The 15067-nt window shown below is 50.5% G+C and overlaps 1 protein-coding gene across 14 annotated transcripts in view; it reads right to left on the reverse strand.

The window, feature by feature from the left end:
- The window catches only part of INPP4A (inositol polyphosphate-4-phosphatase type I A), a 189183-nt gene that overhangs the window by 48935 nt on the left and 125181 nt on the right, over nt 1-15067 (reverse strand). For 11 of the 14 annotated variants that reach the window (XM_057496956.1, XM_036879963.2, XM_036879955.2 and 8 more), the window contains 7 exons: nt 14485-14517; nt 9993-10165; nt 8940-9063; nt 7844-7970; nt 7446-7586; nt 5038-5135; nt 3243-3355 (listed from right to left, as the gene is read on the reverse strand). In XM_057496956.1, the coding sequence (XP_057352939.1) occupies nt 3243-3355; nt 5038-5135; nt 7446-7586; nt 7844-7970; nt 8940-9063; nt 9993-10165; nt 14485-14517 (809 nt within the window). The remainder of the gene's footprint in view (nt 1-3242; nt 3356-5037; nt 5136-7445; nt 7587-7843; nt 7971-8939; nt 9064-9992; nt 10166-14484; nt 14518-15067) is intronic. The other 3 variants (XM_036879966.2, XM_036879959.2, XM_036879951.2) reach the window with 1 other exon arrangement.

Consider the following 15067-nt stretch of genomic DNA (forward strand, 5'->3'; position numbering starts at 1 on the left):
GGTGAGGCTTAGAACCTCACCCCCCCTGTTCTGAGAGAAATCTCCTACATACGTGGATGTTTTATTGCCCTTGTCTAGCTTGGATTAACACATAGTCTACAGGCACACACCTGATCATCTACATTTGCTCCCTTACAACACTAAACTGTTTTCTACCTTTATCTTGTATCTATCTACCACTTCAGCATTTTATTAAAAATAATAATAATAAAGAGAGAAATGTTGTATCCACATATAAATCAAGTATAAAAACCTAATGAGTATTCATATTTGAACTGAGTGTTTATAGTCCATAATGCATGAGCAAAACCGAAAGTTTCTGTGATGACTGCCCTTGTACTGTTCACTATGTAACTTATTCACTATGTAAGAATTTGTTCTCCATGTAAGAACTTGTTTGTTATGCCTCAGAAGATTGGAGACTAACAAAAATTAGGCTTGGGGTGGATTAATGATTGTGCATTGAGCACTGACTCCCCTATACAGAATTTTATTGTTGTTAACAACCATTTGATCAATAAATATGAGAGATGCCGTCACAAAAAAAAAAAAGTACAGACTTCCAATGGTAAAATAAATAAGTAACCGGGATATAATGTATAGCATAAGGAATATAGTCAAGATATTGTAACAGCTTGGTAGGGTGATAGCTGGTACCTAGAATTGTCATGTATATAAATGTTTTATCACTGTGTTGTACACCTGAAACTAATGTAATTTAATACTGTGCCTCAACTACCCTTCAATAAAAAATAATTATCTACAAAAAAAAAAAAAAAAAAAAAGTCACCCAAGCTAGAGATGGCGGGCTCCAGCAATGTGCTGCACTCCAGAAAACTCAGAGAGCCACTGCAGACTGCCCCGAGCACAGCACCATACCCACTTCTCAGGCCAGCAAACCCAGAACACAAGGCCACGACTGGGGATGCTGCTAGAGAGCAAGCACGTGTAGTGCTGAGCGCTGGCTCTAGGGAAGGCCGAGGCATGTTCAGCTGAGACCATCATGAGGAGGATGGGCTTCTCTTGAGAAAAGACAAAAATATTTTTAAAAGAAACAAACATTGAAGACCCTAAGCAGCCCCTAAGCTAGGTGAAGAGTGATTACATCCAAGTTTTTCAAATTATCACCAACAGAGCAAGGATGAATGTGCACATGCCCACTAAATTCCACAGGCTGTGGCATTCATGACCCAGATACACGGCACGAGCTGGAACTACAAACAGGTTCAGAGAAAGTTTACATTCACAGATGGTGTATCCAGGGCTAACATGAGGTCCCAGAAGGAAGGCCGGGGTGGCCAGCGGAGCATCCTTGCCCAGGAGGGCGGTTTGCAGTGCCAGGCTCCCAACTCCAGGGGGCCATCTAACAGCTTTGGGGCTCAGGCTGGTCTCCCCATCCCTGAAATGAGGGGTTAGACCTGACTAATGATATTCCAACTGTGGCCAGGGACCCCTTGTTCATGCACAAACATGAAAATAAGTAGGACCCAGAAAAAGAGGGCAGCTCTGGTCAAACTGAAGACGAGAGGGCTTGGTACCTGAGCAGTTTGTCTCTGCCACCCCAACACCCACCTGCCCCCAGCACATCCCCGATGGACAATATGGGAACTGACGTGCTCAGCGGTCCCTTTCACCTCTGAATCTGTGCTTTTAAACCATAGGGCTCTGCTAGTAATAAAAAAATATTAGGCTGGAAGCACTGATTTTTTGACCTGGTTATGGAGGATAGTCAAGCCTCCTAGAGTTGATGATTTTTCCTATCATATAGCAAGAGAAAAACAGAACCACAGTTGCTAAACAAGCTATACACAGGTCTCTGCTTCTGGCCTTGTCCGAAAAGCCATCTGTGTGTTTGTCTAAGTTGAGTAAACCAGTGGCTGCCTGCCCTGTGCCACTGTGGAGGGATTGGCTGTGTCAGAAAGTCTTGCTCTTTGAAGTTTTGCAAAGGTCCCTGTGTAAGAGGCTTGTCTCAGTCAGCCCAACGGTGTTTTGCAGCCTCCAAAAAAAGCATGAAAAGGAAGTAGGGGAGCTTCTCCATCTGCAGAGTATGGGCCTGAGGGCCCTGCTGCAGAGGCACCCTGGCTTGCAGGAGCCCCACCCCGTGCCTGATTTGCTGGTGCAGTCTGAGCAAGCATGGGCAGATGAGAACCAGGTGGATACTTGAAAAATGAGGCCTGTGAACCCCACTGAGTTTCCCGTCACTTGGAGCTTCTGTTGTAAAAACACCCCAGGGGCAGCCTGGCCCAGAAAGGGGAGATCCTCAGGCTGACCCACCCCACAATTTCAGGAGGGTACAGTCTTGCCAGCAGAGGCACCTGAAAGCTAAGTGAAGAGACGAACAAAGGGGAATGCTCATCTTTAAAGCTTCTTTCCACAGAAAGCCATTAAACTGCAGAGTGGCATGTTCCCAGGGCCCTCACACACAGGCTTCAACAGACCATCCAATGGCTGGCCAGAACATGACCAGCGGAGGCCGGCTGCTGCAGTGGAAGAGGCTCGGGGTTGGGAGAAATTCTTTCCTGACAAGAACGCTAAAGCTCCAGAATGAGCAGCTCTGGGAAGCCACGGGCTCTGTGCACCAGGGCAATGGCCCAGCTGCAAGGGGCAGGGGAGTGCAGCCCCAGGGCAGAGGGGCGCCTCCATCCTCCCCTGCACTCAGGCCAGGCAGGCACAGAATGCTGCCAGGGTCCTTGAGCCCCTGAATCTGTGTGCCAGTCCCAGTGCTGCCTGAACAGGGTGTGTGGACAAGCTGTGAACTGCTGGGACCCCCAGGCTCAGAGCTGTGACTTGAGCTCCAGCAGCAAATCTGTGAGAAAATACTTGAAGTGTGAGTACTTGGGAAAAGAGGAGCTGCAAACTGCGACACATGGTAAACACTGTTCAGGGACTGTAAAGGCTACCATGGCCTCCTTTGAACCTGTTAAGCAACGCAGTAGGCAGTGGGTTTTAGCTGGTACCCACTGTGCAAACTTCTGAAGTTAACAACTGTCATGAGCCTGGTTCTTAAATGCTCCAGGGGCTGGACTCTGTGTCAAGCTTACAAGAATTCAGGCTGCCCTGAAGTAATGGACTCACAGGCACCTGTCAGTATCTTCCAGAGTTTGGGACATACTCAGTGACTTTCTCTTCTGTCCACCTGGAGGAATTTGCCCTGTCCACCCCCAGCTGAGATTGTGATTTGTAATTATTATTATTATGGGCAGCAGGCACACTACCACCCTCTTCCTCACTGTGACAAGCACCTCGGCAGCTTGCCAGAGAATGTCAACGTTCTTATTCTTCCGTGCATGCACGTTCTGACCCAGAAAGCGCAGCAGCTCCGGCAGGCACGTCTGGCTCCGAGACCGAGGCAGGCCTGGAAGAGAGGAGGAACCATAAGCACTGGGACAGCACCCAGGACCTCGGGCCAGAGACACTGCTGCAGCTTGGAAATGACAAGATGACGAGTCCCAGTGGGAGCTGGAAGGTCAGTGGGATTAAGCAAGAAAGGAGGGTGTGTTTAGGGATGGGACCTGGTGACCAGCATGGCCATTGTCCTGCACACAGTGTTGTCCACCATGAAAGGCCTCCATGTCATCCCATGCAGCTGGCCACATGGTGACAGGCCTGCCCCTCATCACAAAAGCCATGGGGGCCTGGGCTGTACCTGTGCCTCCAGCCCCGCTCCTCTGCCTGTCAGGGCCCACAGGTGTTGTGCCAGCTCTCTAGCAACCTCATCCCGCGCAGGCCCTCCCCTCTGCCTGCCACACCCTCCCCTTGCTCACTCCCAGCTCCATCTTCAGGGGGCCACCAAGGAGCTGACAGTCAGTCCAAATGCTCCTCACCCCCCTGACACGGCTGGGTCAAAGTCAGAGAAAACAGCGCCATCAGGCGTCTCACAGCCTCACCCTCATCCACCAGCAGCTCGCACAGCTCTCCCCCACCCCCACCCAATCAGCACACTTGTTGATTCTAGACAAATTCTTGAAGGGCAACTTTTCCACACTCCTTCTCCATTGAAACCACTAAGCTTCTACCTCTCAGCCTGGCCCCCAAGGTCTCTTCAAACCTGTCTCTCCTAACAGGATGGCCTCACCAGCTGTCTGAGCACATACGTCTCCAGCCAGGCCAACCCCTTTCTCCATGTGGACAATGGGTAATGACCACCTTGGAGGGCTGTTGTGGGGGTTCACTGTGGAAATGGGTGTGCTGTGTGGCTCAGCGCTAGACATATCAGTGACCCACAAGTGTGATGGAAGCCCTTCCACACCTTCCCTCTTTGTGACCCCATTAGAGGATGGGTGGGATTCTGGCCCCTCGCCCTTGCAGGCCCCTGGCAGCTGGAGTAGGGCCAGCATTTGGAGGCCCAGTGCTCCTCAATCTGGCCTTCCCTCCCAGGCAGGGTCTCCCCCTCATACATCACAGGGTCCTGAGGTGCTTTGTACTTGTGCTGAGTAAAAATATGTGCTGGTTTGAGTTCAGGAGAGATTCCCCACATACAGACAGTACAGGGGGCCCTGGGTTCTGCCTGAGTTCAGGGCAGTGGCATCTCCACTGTGTAGGCAGAGTGACAGCTGCTGTCACCTCTCCACTGCTTCCAGGGACAACCAGCATGTGTTTCTGCCCAGCATCTTACTCTAGGCACCATGGAGGGGGTGCATGGGGTGCTCACACCAGGAGGGGGCAAGCCCACCCCCAGGCCGAGCAGGAGTCCTGCCTCTGGGAAAACCCCCAACCGCGGATGCATCAACAGACACCAGTGACAGGCAGTGTGGCAGAGAAGGCCCACGGTGCATACAGGAGAAGAGAACCCACTGGAAAGAGGTCAGCGAGGACTGCAGCAGAGGGAAGCTCCTCTGGGTGAGGACGCAGGCCTGGCTGTGCCCAAGCAGGTGGACAGGCTGCCTTGGGTGCAGGGAAGCTAGAGGGAAGAGTGAGCCGGGGGCAGCCTCCAGAAGGCTATAAGCAGACAGCCGGAGCAGCAGGAAGGGTTCAGACACCCAAAGTGACAAAAGACAAAGGTGAGAAAGAAACCTGCCACACTGAAGAAATACTTACAGTCCTCAGGCAGAACTTCCTTAAACTGCTCGAAGTAGGAATTTAACCGCACCAAACTTTCCATGTTGATAACTTCTTGTAAAGATGTGTCACCAAACCTTTGGAGATCATGAGATGTCATTAGTTGGCTGATGTCACTTTCTTCTAGCATGAATATCACTGCATCAAACTGCATTAAATCACTAACAACGTGATTCTCTCACATGCCATGCCCATCTAACTCCCCTCAAGCACCAGGTCATCTCTACCGCACTGGTGACAAGTTCAAGCACACCTCACCAGCAGGAAGCAGGCACACTTGTTACAGACATGCCTAGGACACCATCAGAACTCTACGCATCCCAACCCTCAGGCAGCACAGAACAGAACCCCCTCCCAGCTCCAGCTGGGAGCCCCTGTGTCCTCTCACCCCAAAGGTGCTGAGAAGAGAGGACAGTGGTGGGGCTAAGGCTGAGGAGGGAGGACGCGGTCCAATGTGTGAATCTGAAGCCGCTCTCTGCCCGAGGGACCACTGGGCCAGAGCAGCCACTCCTCCTGGACTGTGAGGCGCCAGCCTTTGCTCACCATGCAGGGCCTCAGACAGTCAGGGTGTGCCAGAAGCGTAAGGGGGAGACAGAGGAGAGCCTCCCCAGAGGAAGGCACAGGCATCATTAACACATGCCGGCTCTGAAGTCCAAGGCCTGGACGCCCAGTCCAGCTCCGCCACTTCCCTGGTGAGTACCCTCCCTGCACAGCAGCCTCCTCATGGTCCCATGTCACTCTGAGGGGGCAGGACCTCCAGTGGGCCCACCATAGCCCTCTGCCCTGATGTCCACGGCTTCTCCTCTAGGCACATGCTCCATCAGGGTGGCCCGGGAACATGAGCGAGCTGGGCCTGTCTATGAGCTGAGGAGAGACTGTCCCAGAAGCAAAGTAAAGACGCTGCACCCTACCAGCCTCCCCACTGTTCCACACCCTCCTCCACCTGCCCCTGTGCTCCCTGCCATCTGGCCTCGCTCAGCCTTTTCCAGAAACTGCTCCTACCGAGTCGTCAAGAACAGCAGCTGTCAGGTGCTGGGAATGTTTCAATGCCCAGGGACTCCTTCCTGCTGGGCCCTCAATGCCATCCACTGTCCCTAAAGAGGGTACCTCCAGCTGTGCTTGCACCCAGAGGTCTCAGCTTGCTGGGCTGGTGCCCCCAGCCTAGGCTAGCTCTCCTTCTGCCCCTGAGCATGCCCCTCTGTCTGGCTACTGAGCTCAGCGGATGGAGGCACCTCTCCCTAACTACGGATCCAGAAGCCTGGGCCTATTACTCTCCTGTGCAGCCTGCCCAGCTGAAGACCAGATCTACTTCTCCACTAAAGTAGTTCTCCAGTCCGTCCCCACCTTGTCTCCTGATCAGGTCCTTTGGCCTGGACTCTTCCTAACAATGGCCTTCTTCATCAAACTTGTTCCCCTCATGTCTTCCCATGTGATCACATGGCCAGCAAGTGATCTATTTAAGATGTCAATCTGATCATATCCTGCCCTGCCAGAAGTTCTGTGATGTCACCCAGCAGCTGCACCACATTTGCCAAGTGGGGGTGACCCTGTATCTAGGGGTCAACGGATTTGACTATTGGGTTCAAAAGACCCAACAGGAATAAGGCATATCATCCTGGAGACAAAATTGCCTTAACAGCAAGTACTTTAAGATGCCTTGTTGTTCTAAAATATGCGTATCACATGAATAATAAAATAGGAAAGCCATTTACATACTAGTGGCAGGTCATTATAGGCTATACACACCTGCCACCTCCCCTGCAGCGCACACACACGCACATAGGCTTGGACACATGGCACATGTGACTCCTCCCTGCTGCCTGGCAGAGGATCCTGGAGGGAGTTATAAGGTGCAGGCCTTTAGAGTCAAGGCACACCTCTCAGGCTGGCATGCAGGCCTCTCTAACCTCACCACTGCCCCCAACCTGCCCAGGACCTAGGCCTCCGGATCACCCCAACTCCAAGCTTGGTTTTTCCTCAGGCTTCTTGGCTTAGGTCACCAGGTCTTACTTTCCCTCATCTGACCTCCTCCTACTTATTCTTCAAAACCAACTTCAACCATCACCCCAACTAGGAAGTCCTCACAGACCCTCCCAGACCTCATTAGGGCCTCTAACCTCTGCATTTAGCTTCATCTTTGCACCCATATCTCTTTCTTAACAGCCCAAGTCTCTTGAGGACACAGCCCATGCCTGATTCATCCTTGTAATCCCAGCACCAAAGACAGGTTCGGGCCTACGGCTGCACCTAAACAATGTTGGCCAAATGAAGGCAGAAATGACAGAGTCCATACAGTCCTCAGCCTGAAGGGGGCTAAGTACATCTTCTACATCGTCTCCACAACCACCCCAGCCACTGCAGGCAGGCCCCAGAGGCCCGGCAGGCACCTCTCTGCCAGCGTCTGCTGCTCGTTGATGCCCACATTGAAGAGGACGGGCTGCACGCGCAGCAGCATGCCACTCTGGATCTCCCGGGGCAGGGCGTCGAACAGGGGGCCCGGCAGAGGGATCCGCACATTAAACCCGTCACTGGAAAACAGAGAAGAGACAGTGTGTGGGGAGAGGAAAACCAGTATGAGAGTGTGCACTGGCTCAGTGATTTCTAAAACACTGATCGTGAACCTTTAAAGGAGTGTGAAATTAGCATAGAACACTGTGATCAGCATTTTTAACTGAATGAAATGGAATAAAATAAAATTTACATGTGCAATTTACATGTGCACCAGATGTAATGAACATAAATTAGAACACTGTGCTAGTTCTGAGAATTAAAAAAATATGTCTACCGATTTCCCGTGATGACCGGCAACATGTCAGTCGATGCACTGGAAGTGGCCTGAGTGACTTTGAAGGTCACGTTCCTCAAGTCCATGATTCCGAGGCTCATGTCCTCCAGCATGGCCAGCTCCTCACCTAAATACACAGCAGGGAAGGAGGGCTGTCAGGTGGAGGGGACATGCCCCTCTGCCAGTGGATGCCGCTTGGGCACAGGGCTGGGGCATAGATGGAAGGTGACGAGATGAGGTGTGGCTGTGGTATGAGGGGCCAAGAGGGTACGCAGGAACCTCTCCAAGCTTCTGCACCGGGCGACTCCACTCTTTGAGAGTAAACACTGCTACTGAGTCCCATGGCCACATTAAAAAGGCAGCTGGTGCAAATATGCACCATACTTTCTAGCCATTTCCTGGTGAAGGAAGTGTGGGCTGGAAACCAACATGCACAGGTCTTCAGAAGGTAAAGCTGGCTCTTTAGAAATGCAGAGACAGTAAAATGGCATGTTGTGGCCAGACACTTTTATTCACAAGGCCTGATATTTATTTGATATCTTACAATCCCAAGAATTAACAAATGCTTTTTCAAAATTATCCATTTTTACTTTCTCAGAAGAAATAAAAATAAATTAGGGTAAGGAGAAGTCTTTATAGAGGGCAATTTGGATATGTCTATGAAAATATTCCTACCACCTGACCCAGCAACTTCCCTTCTGAGAAGGCGGGGTGGCCGAAACAGGCCCCTAAGGCCCACACAGACTTGTGTGCCGAGATGAACCGCGACTGTGTTAACAGGAGCAACTGAGAAACAGTAAATGTCCCACAGGAAGTTATTACTTAAATAATTATCATCCCTTCTCAACAAGAAAAACCATTAAGATGGAACAACAACAAAACTAAGCAGGGCGTGGGGGAGGGGGAGTTGTAACTGTCTGGGACTTTTTATTTGCAACTTTGTTACACATTTTGGTGATGTTTGGATTACTAGCATGTACTGCTGGTGTAGCCAGAACAATACTCCGGGACGGAAAGAGGGGGTCACAGCCGTCACTGGCGCTGCTCACAAGCCCCAGGACCCCGGGCCAAGGGAGCAGGGGGCCCTGCATCTCACCGTAGGTGCTCAGCAGGCTCTCAAACTGGGCGAGCAGCCCAATGGTGTAGAGCTGCCGCAGGAAGCCGTCGTCATGCAGGCAGTTCCTCAGCTTGATGATGAAGCCGCAGATGAGGGCGGTCAGCTGTGGGAGACATGCCGGGTCGGGGCTGGCAGGGGACAGACAGCCCCACGGGCAATCGGGCTTCGGCGGCACCACCTCTCCGTCACAGGGACGGGAGGCATCTGGCTCCAGGGCCACAGAGAACATGCAGCATTCCAGGTTTCCTGCTTCTGTTGCTCCCAAGGCCAGTTTGATTTTGGCTCCACCTCTGAACTGACCTGCCTGGGGTTACTCCTGGCCTGGAACCTTCTGGAAGCCCAGAATTAATTGCCCACAGTGAAAGGGTCTTCATGCTCACTGATCCATCCCAGCTCTGAATGGAAACTCAGGTGACCATGACAAAGACCAGAAGGGAGAGACCACGGCCACTCTTCAGGTTTCCCCTGTGGGACACCCTCCGTGGGACGGAGCAGGCCTCGCAGGGACAGGAAGGAGAAAGGCAAAGGACCAGCCTGACCCTCTGGCACTGCCCACTCAGCTTATCTGGTTACAGCATCTGTCAAGCCTGTGGCATTCATTTCTGGTCTTCCCTTCTCAGGAGGATAATGATCATCAAAACACGGTTGTACACAAGTGGCAGAACTAGGTACCTGCTGTTTCACCAACAAGAACGGACTGCCCTGAGAGCACAGTCCTGCACCTCCTGAACTCCTTTGTAGGAAGTAAAGTGGCAAAAAGGCCTGTGCCACCTGCAGCCCCACACTGCTGTGCAGGAGCAACAGGCACACACATGCATCAGTGCCAGCTCTTCAGGGAGAAGCAAGTGTGGAATAAGACCCTCTCCTAAAGGTCCTCCAAGTTGCAATCTAGACCTCCCTGCTGTATAAATTTAAATGCAGCAGGGGGGAGAAAGTATTGCCATGTGTGGTTTGTTTGATGTGAAGTGAGAGGGCACAAGGCTTCCTAAGCCCGTCTCCCCGAGTGGGAGGTGCCATGGGCTCCAGCCTTACCGTCTGGCAGAAGACCACGTCGCGGCGGTACTGCAGGCTCAGGTATGTGGCTATGGTGGGAGCGCTGTCCTGCATGAGCAGGAAGACCATTGCCTTCTTGGCCTTGTCACTCATCATGGCCACGCAGTCCGTGAGGGTTGTCAGCAGCGGGTAAAGGGCCTCACTCCATTCTCCTGGGCACAAGGGAAGGAGTCACTTTAGAAGGAAGGTTTTAGGTAGGTTCTGGAAGGTTAACAAGTTTCACATCCCCTAGACCCCAAACTGCCCTCTCACTCCCCCTCTGTCCACCCTTCTGCACCTTATAACTCTGCCTGGCCCACATTCAGGCCCAGAACTGGCACCAAGTTCTACCTGGAACCAACCCAGTCTCTAACCTTCTAGCCTGAAGCTCCTCCAATAAACTCAAACATCAGTCCTACTGTGGGACCGCTGACACATGCCTGGTCTTCCGATCCTACTGGGGATTCTGCACAAAATATGCAAGACTTTCCTTTTGGGGGAAACAACAGAAAAGCATCTGCAAGTCCTGACTAAGCACAAAAATTATTCTGCATGCAGAGGCCAATCCCCTCCCACAGCCCCCATTTCCACACGGGGAGACAGGGCACCCAGGACAGTGACATGCCATCTTGCTTCTCTTGACCAGGTGTTAAGGCAGAGACCCCTGTCCTTCTAGAGCAAAGAACAAGTCCACCCCCGGGTAGCCTCTGTGCAGCTACGTTACACCCCGACGCTCCATGTCTGGAGCAGGGCCCCTCCACAGGGCTCCCGCGCTTTCAGCTCTCTGCAAGTCCCGCCCTTTGGCATTCACTTTCTGCCCACCCAGCCTCCCTGCTTGGTGGCCTCTATTTCTAGTTTAGTTTTCTTTCAGGCATAAAAGGAAAGTTTGATCCTGTACCAAAACAACTAAAAATAGAACCTCAGGAGAAACAAAGTGAAAGATATTTTTGGTTTTGGCTCTTTGTCCCTCCCTATTTAGAAGACCTTTAAAAGGGAAAAGACATGCCCTCATCAGTTATATTTTTAACAGGTCACTGAGCCCAGACACAGGCATTTGACCATCACCACTGAGCCACACACGGCAGGGGCGGCGGAGAGAAGGACAAGGTGCAAGTCCCAGTGTCCCGGACATCAAGCCACCACCCTTGGGGAAGGCCGCAGGGCCCTGTGAGGCTCTTATTTAAACAGAACCTAATACAGAGAGAAGGGAGACATGGCTCTGCTTTCTCAAACTGTATGCCTAGCATTTGTTGAGAAACAAATTTAGAAAAATGTGCAAAAGGACTTCCCTATACTCAGCATTTGGTTAACACAGATTTCTAAGTATATGTAATAATTCAAAATTTGAAAATGATCTAACTGTACATGCAAGCACACTGTATGTGGACAAGGATTTATATCTGTAATGAGAACAGCAGGCTTAAATTTAGAAAGTCTATAGCAGAAAGGTCTTAGCAAATAAATCATGGGGACAAAGAACGCTGGACTGGGGTATGGAAAATATGAGTCCGAGGCCCCGGCTGCTGCTGAGCCGTGGTGGGCCTGGGGCAGGTCTTCCAATCCCACAGCCACACAGGTCCTTTTCTGTAAGATGGGACAGCTATACTAGACAACACCAAGTCTCTTTCTTCCTCTAAAAACTTCACAGACCATGGTTTAGTTTCTTTGAAAAACTGCTGAATGCATGCGGATTATATTTATCAACTATCCAGAAAGGCCATTGGCAACTAAGTTTTAATAGCCAAAGAGGTTGGGGAAAGGTGGGCAGGCATTAAGACTGTTTTTCACTGAGAAGCAAATGCTCTTAGAGCAAATGCTACTCATTTTACTTCACTCTACCACTTAACATGCATAGACATATGTAATTAACATGCAAATTATAATCATGTTAACCTGAAAATGATCTCATTTGAGATGGCGGTATTCACTAAGTAAGCCCTCTCTGTACAATAGTTTTTTACTTTGCCCACTTTCAAAAAAACCCATAAACTCAGAATTAGGGCAGTCTGCATTAGAGGAGGAAAAAACAACATTGAACAGGCTGGAGTATAGGGGAATGGCTAGAAAGCAGTTGGAGCTTTTCCAGGGGAAGGGATGTGGACCTGGGTGAGAGGTGGGTCTGCCATCTGTCCAGAGAAGGACTCAGCAGGTCTGGATGAGTCAATCCAAGCACCAGCCACCATTTACACAACACCTATCAGTGCTTCACTTCATAACTGTTCTCTCATTTAGTTTTAGTCCACAGAGATAGGATTATCATGACAGGCTCAGAAAGGTGAAGAGTCTTCCCAGACACTCAAAAAGCAGCAGCATCTGTAATGTATGTCTAACTGGTTCCAAACTCCACTTCAATTATGTCAGGTTGCTTCTGCTGAGCAGAGGGGGAATGGGGGCGGAGGGGATAATACATTTGGGTCAATATGAAGAGAAACTAAAGTTAAAAACTTCCAAACAAAATGAATTTGAGGACCGTAATGAGATTTCTACCAGAACCCAGCTAAGTAAAAGATGATAGCTGTGTTAGGGTTGGCGAAGGGTTATACATTGCTTCTTCAGTGAGAAAAGTCTTGCTATGAAAAACCCAGCTTAACCGGACAGCAGCCTTAGGGATGCAGTGGACTCCCTTTTGGGGGCAGGCTCCTCTCTAGTTGCTAACCTGTTGGCACCTGCTGACTGGACCAGCCCCTGAGCACTCCACACTATGGGGAACTGGGAAGGGCTTTCAAACCATATTGTGCTTTTGCATTTTTTTTCCCTCCTGAACAGGGAAAGGAGGAAAGGGTGGAGGGAGGGAGAATAAGCAAGAAAATGTGTATTTTAATCCAGAGTTACGGTTCTGTGGGAAAAGCCAAAGGAACTCCTGGCAGGGGACAATACCGTTATAGTGCATTAGACATCAACTGTGGCGAGCCACCAGTGCTTCTGGAAATGACGCAGCTGACAGAAACAAGGAGGGTCCTACAAGCCAGGCGTGGTCTGTGTGCTGCTGGAAACCCACCAGACTTCCCATTAGCTCTACAAACTGCAGGAACCCCTGGGCATCTCTGGGGTGGACTCATGAAGCTGCCCCCCCACTTCCTGGTCCTGACTGCTGGGTGTGGTCCTGGTGTCTCCACCACTGGGGCTCTGGGGACATCAGCTCAGCAGGAAGGCACTGGGAGTTAAGCTGGGAGGTCTGGAAGCCCAGGGACAGGCATGAAGAAGAAGGAGAAGGCACAGGCCAGGAGAGGCAGTGGAGAGGAAGGGACAAAATTAACTCTCTCAGTAACTACCAAGGCCTCAGTGACCCCGAGGATCCACGGGGGCTGAGCTTGGAGACCTCACACTGACTTTTTGGGAGAGACAAACTGTGAAGGGCCGAAAGCAAATTGGGGGGCTTAGGTACCCAATCAGATTAGACTACTGACAAGCTAACTTTGAATGGAGCACTTGGGGGGTTACTGCCAGGAGTCACCACCATGAGCTAAGCTGAAGTCACAGTGCTGTGTGAGCTAAGGGGAGATGCCAGCTGACGGGACAGTTTGGTAAACCCCACAATCCCCAGTTTGCTACACTCCAGATATAAAGCAGGTGTCCTGCTATCTCATATTTACATCCAGTTGAAACTATGTAATCATCAGACTGATTATGGAGCTGGTTTTGGGAGTATAAGAAAAAAATGTCCTATCATTTGGGGGTCTCCTGCTCACTCAGAAAACCACAAGTCCTATCTGGGAAACTCAATATGAACTAGAGCAGGGTCAGCACACTTTTTCTGTAAAGACTAGGTAATAAATATCCTAGGCTTTGAAGGCCCTGGGGTCTGTGTCACAACTACTCGCCTCTAGCACTGCTCCACAAAAGCAGCCACAGACATCAGGGGAATGAATGGGTGTGACAAGTTTCCAACAGACCATTGCTTAGAAGAGCAGGCAGTGGATAGGATTTGGCTCAGAGCCGCAGTCTGCCAACCCCTGAACTAGAGCCATAAACATTGATTTCTACATGCAAATGCAGGATAAAAAAATGTATTTCTAGTGCTAACTCCAACTGAGGCCCATAGCAATGCCTGAAAAGAATTCTAAAGTTATATCCAGATTCAGAAGACAGGATGTTGTATGATGGCAAATGTTGCAGCATTTGGGCAGTTACAGACCTTTCAAGTAAAGCTCCCAAGTTCAGGTGAAATCACAGAAAGTGACATTTGCAAATATGTGCCTCTCTAAATCAGGTTACCCACTTTTGAAAGCCCAATGCACTCATGGACATTAATCATCTGAAAAAGTTTTAGGATGGGAAAAATTGCATGTGGTAAGTCTGCTTTAGGCCACAGTCCCCAGACCAACTGCTCCCTCACCAAACCTAAGAAAAGTTGCTACATGCCTCAAATGAAGAAACTCCTAAACTAGATTCCTAACTCTGGGAGCACAAAGTAATCTTTGATAATTTAGCCACAAACGCTACCTGAGTGTTACAAAGACAGCTGCAGAAGCCTTCAACGGAAACCACGTACCTGGGCTGGACTCGTCTGGAGGGGGGCTGCAATCTGCACAGAAATGGAGGGCAACATGGATGATTAAGGAGCGCACACAGTTCAGACACAAACAACTCAGCACTCCGAGCAACTGCATCAGCAGCTTGCAGCCAGATGGCTAACAGCACGGAGAAGAGGTCGGAGGCCTGCCTGCCTCCTCCCCAAGAAGGCACACGAAGGGCAGCCAAACCCCTGGTGGTGCACACTGCCTCATTCACCAGCACAGACATTCATGCTACTAAGACTTCCACAAAAAAATGCTCTTCACATATGACAATGTGATAATGTGCCCACATGGACCACATTGTATGTGGAAGAGCCCTGTGTGTCGGCTCACAACATCTGGAAGCAAACGGGTAACGAGAGAGACTGACCAGTAACGTGAGCATCCGCAGTTCTGAGCCCGTGGCCCCAACTCACGACTGGGTCCTGGGCTGAACGCTGACTGCTCAGATCCAAAAGCTTAGGATCCAGGGGTGAAACCAATATACCAAACAACATCTATGCCAACTGTTAAAAATTTAAACTAAATATAAACGTTTATGATTTGGGCAAAGTCTAG

The sequence above is a fragment of the Manis pentadactyla genome, chromosome 2 (assembly GCF_030020395.1).
Source record: "Manis pentadactyla isolate mManPen7 chromosome 2, mManPen7.hap1, whole genome shotgun sequence".
Classification (NCBI taxonomy): Eukaryota; Metazoa; Chordata; class Mammalia; order Pholidota; family Manidae; genus Manis; species Manis pentadactyla.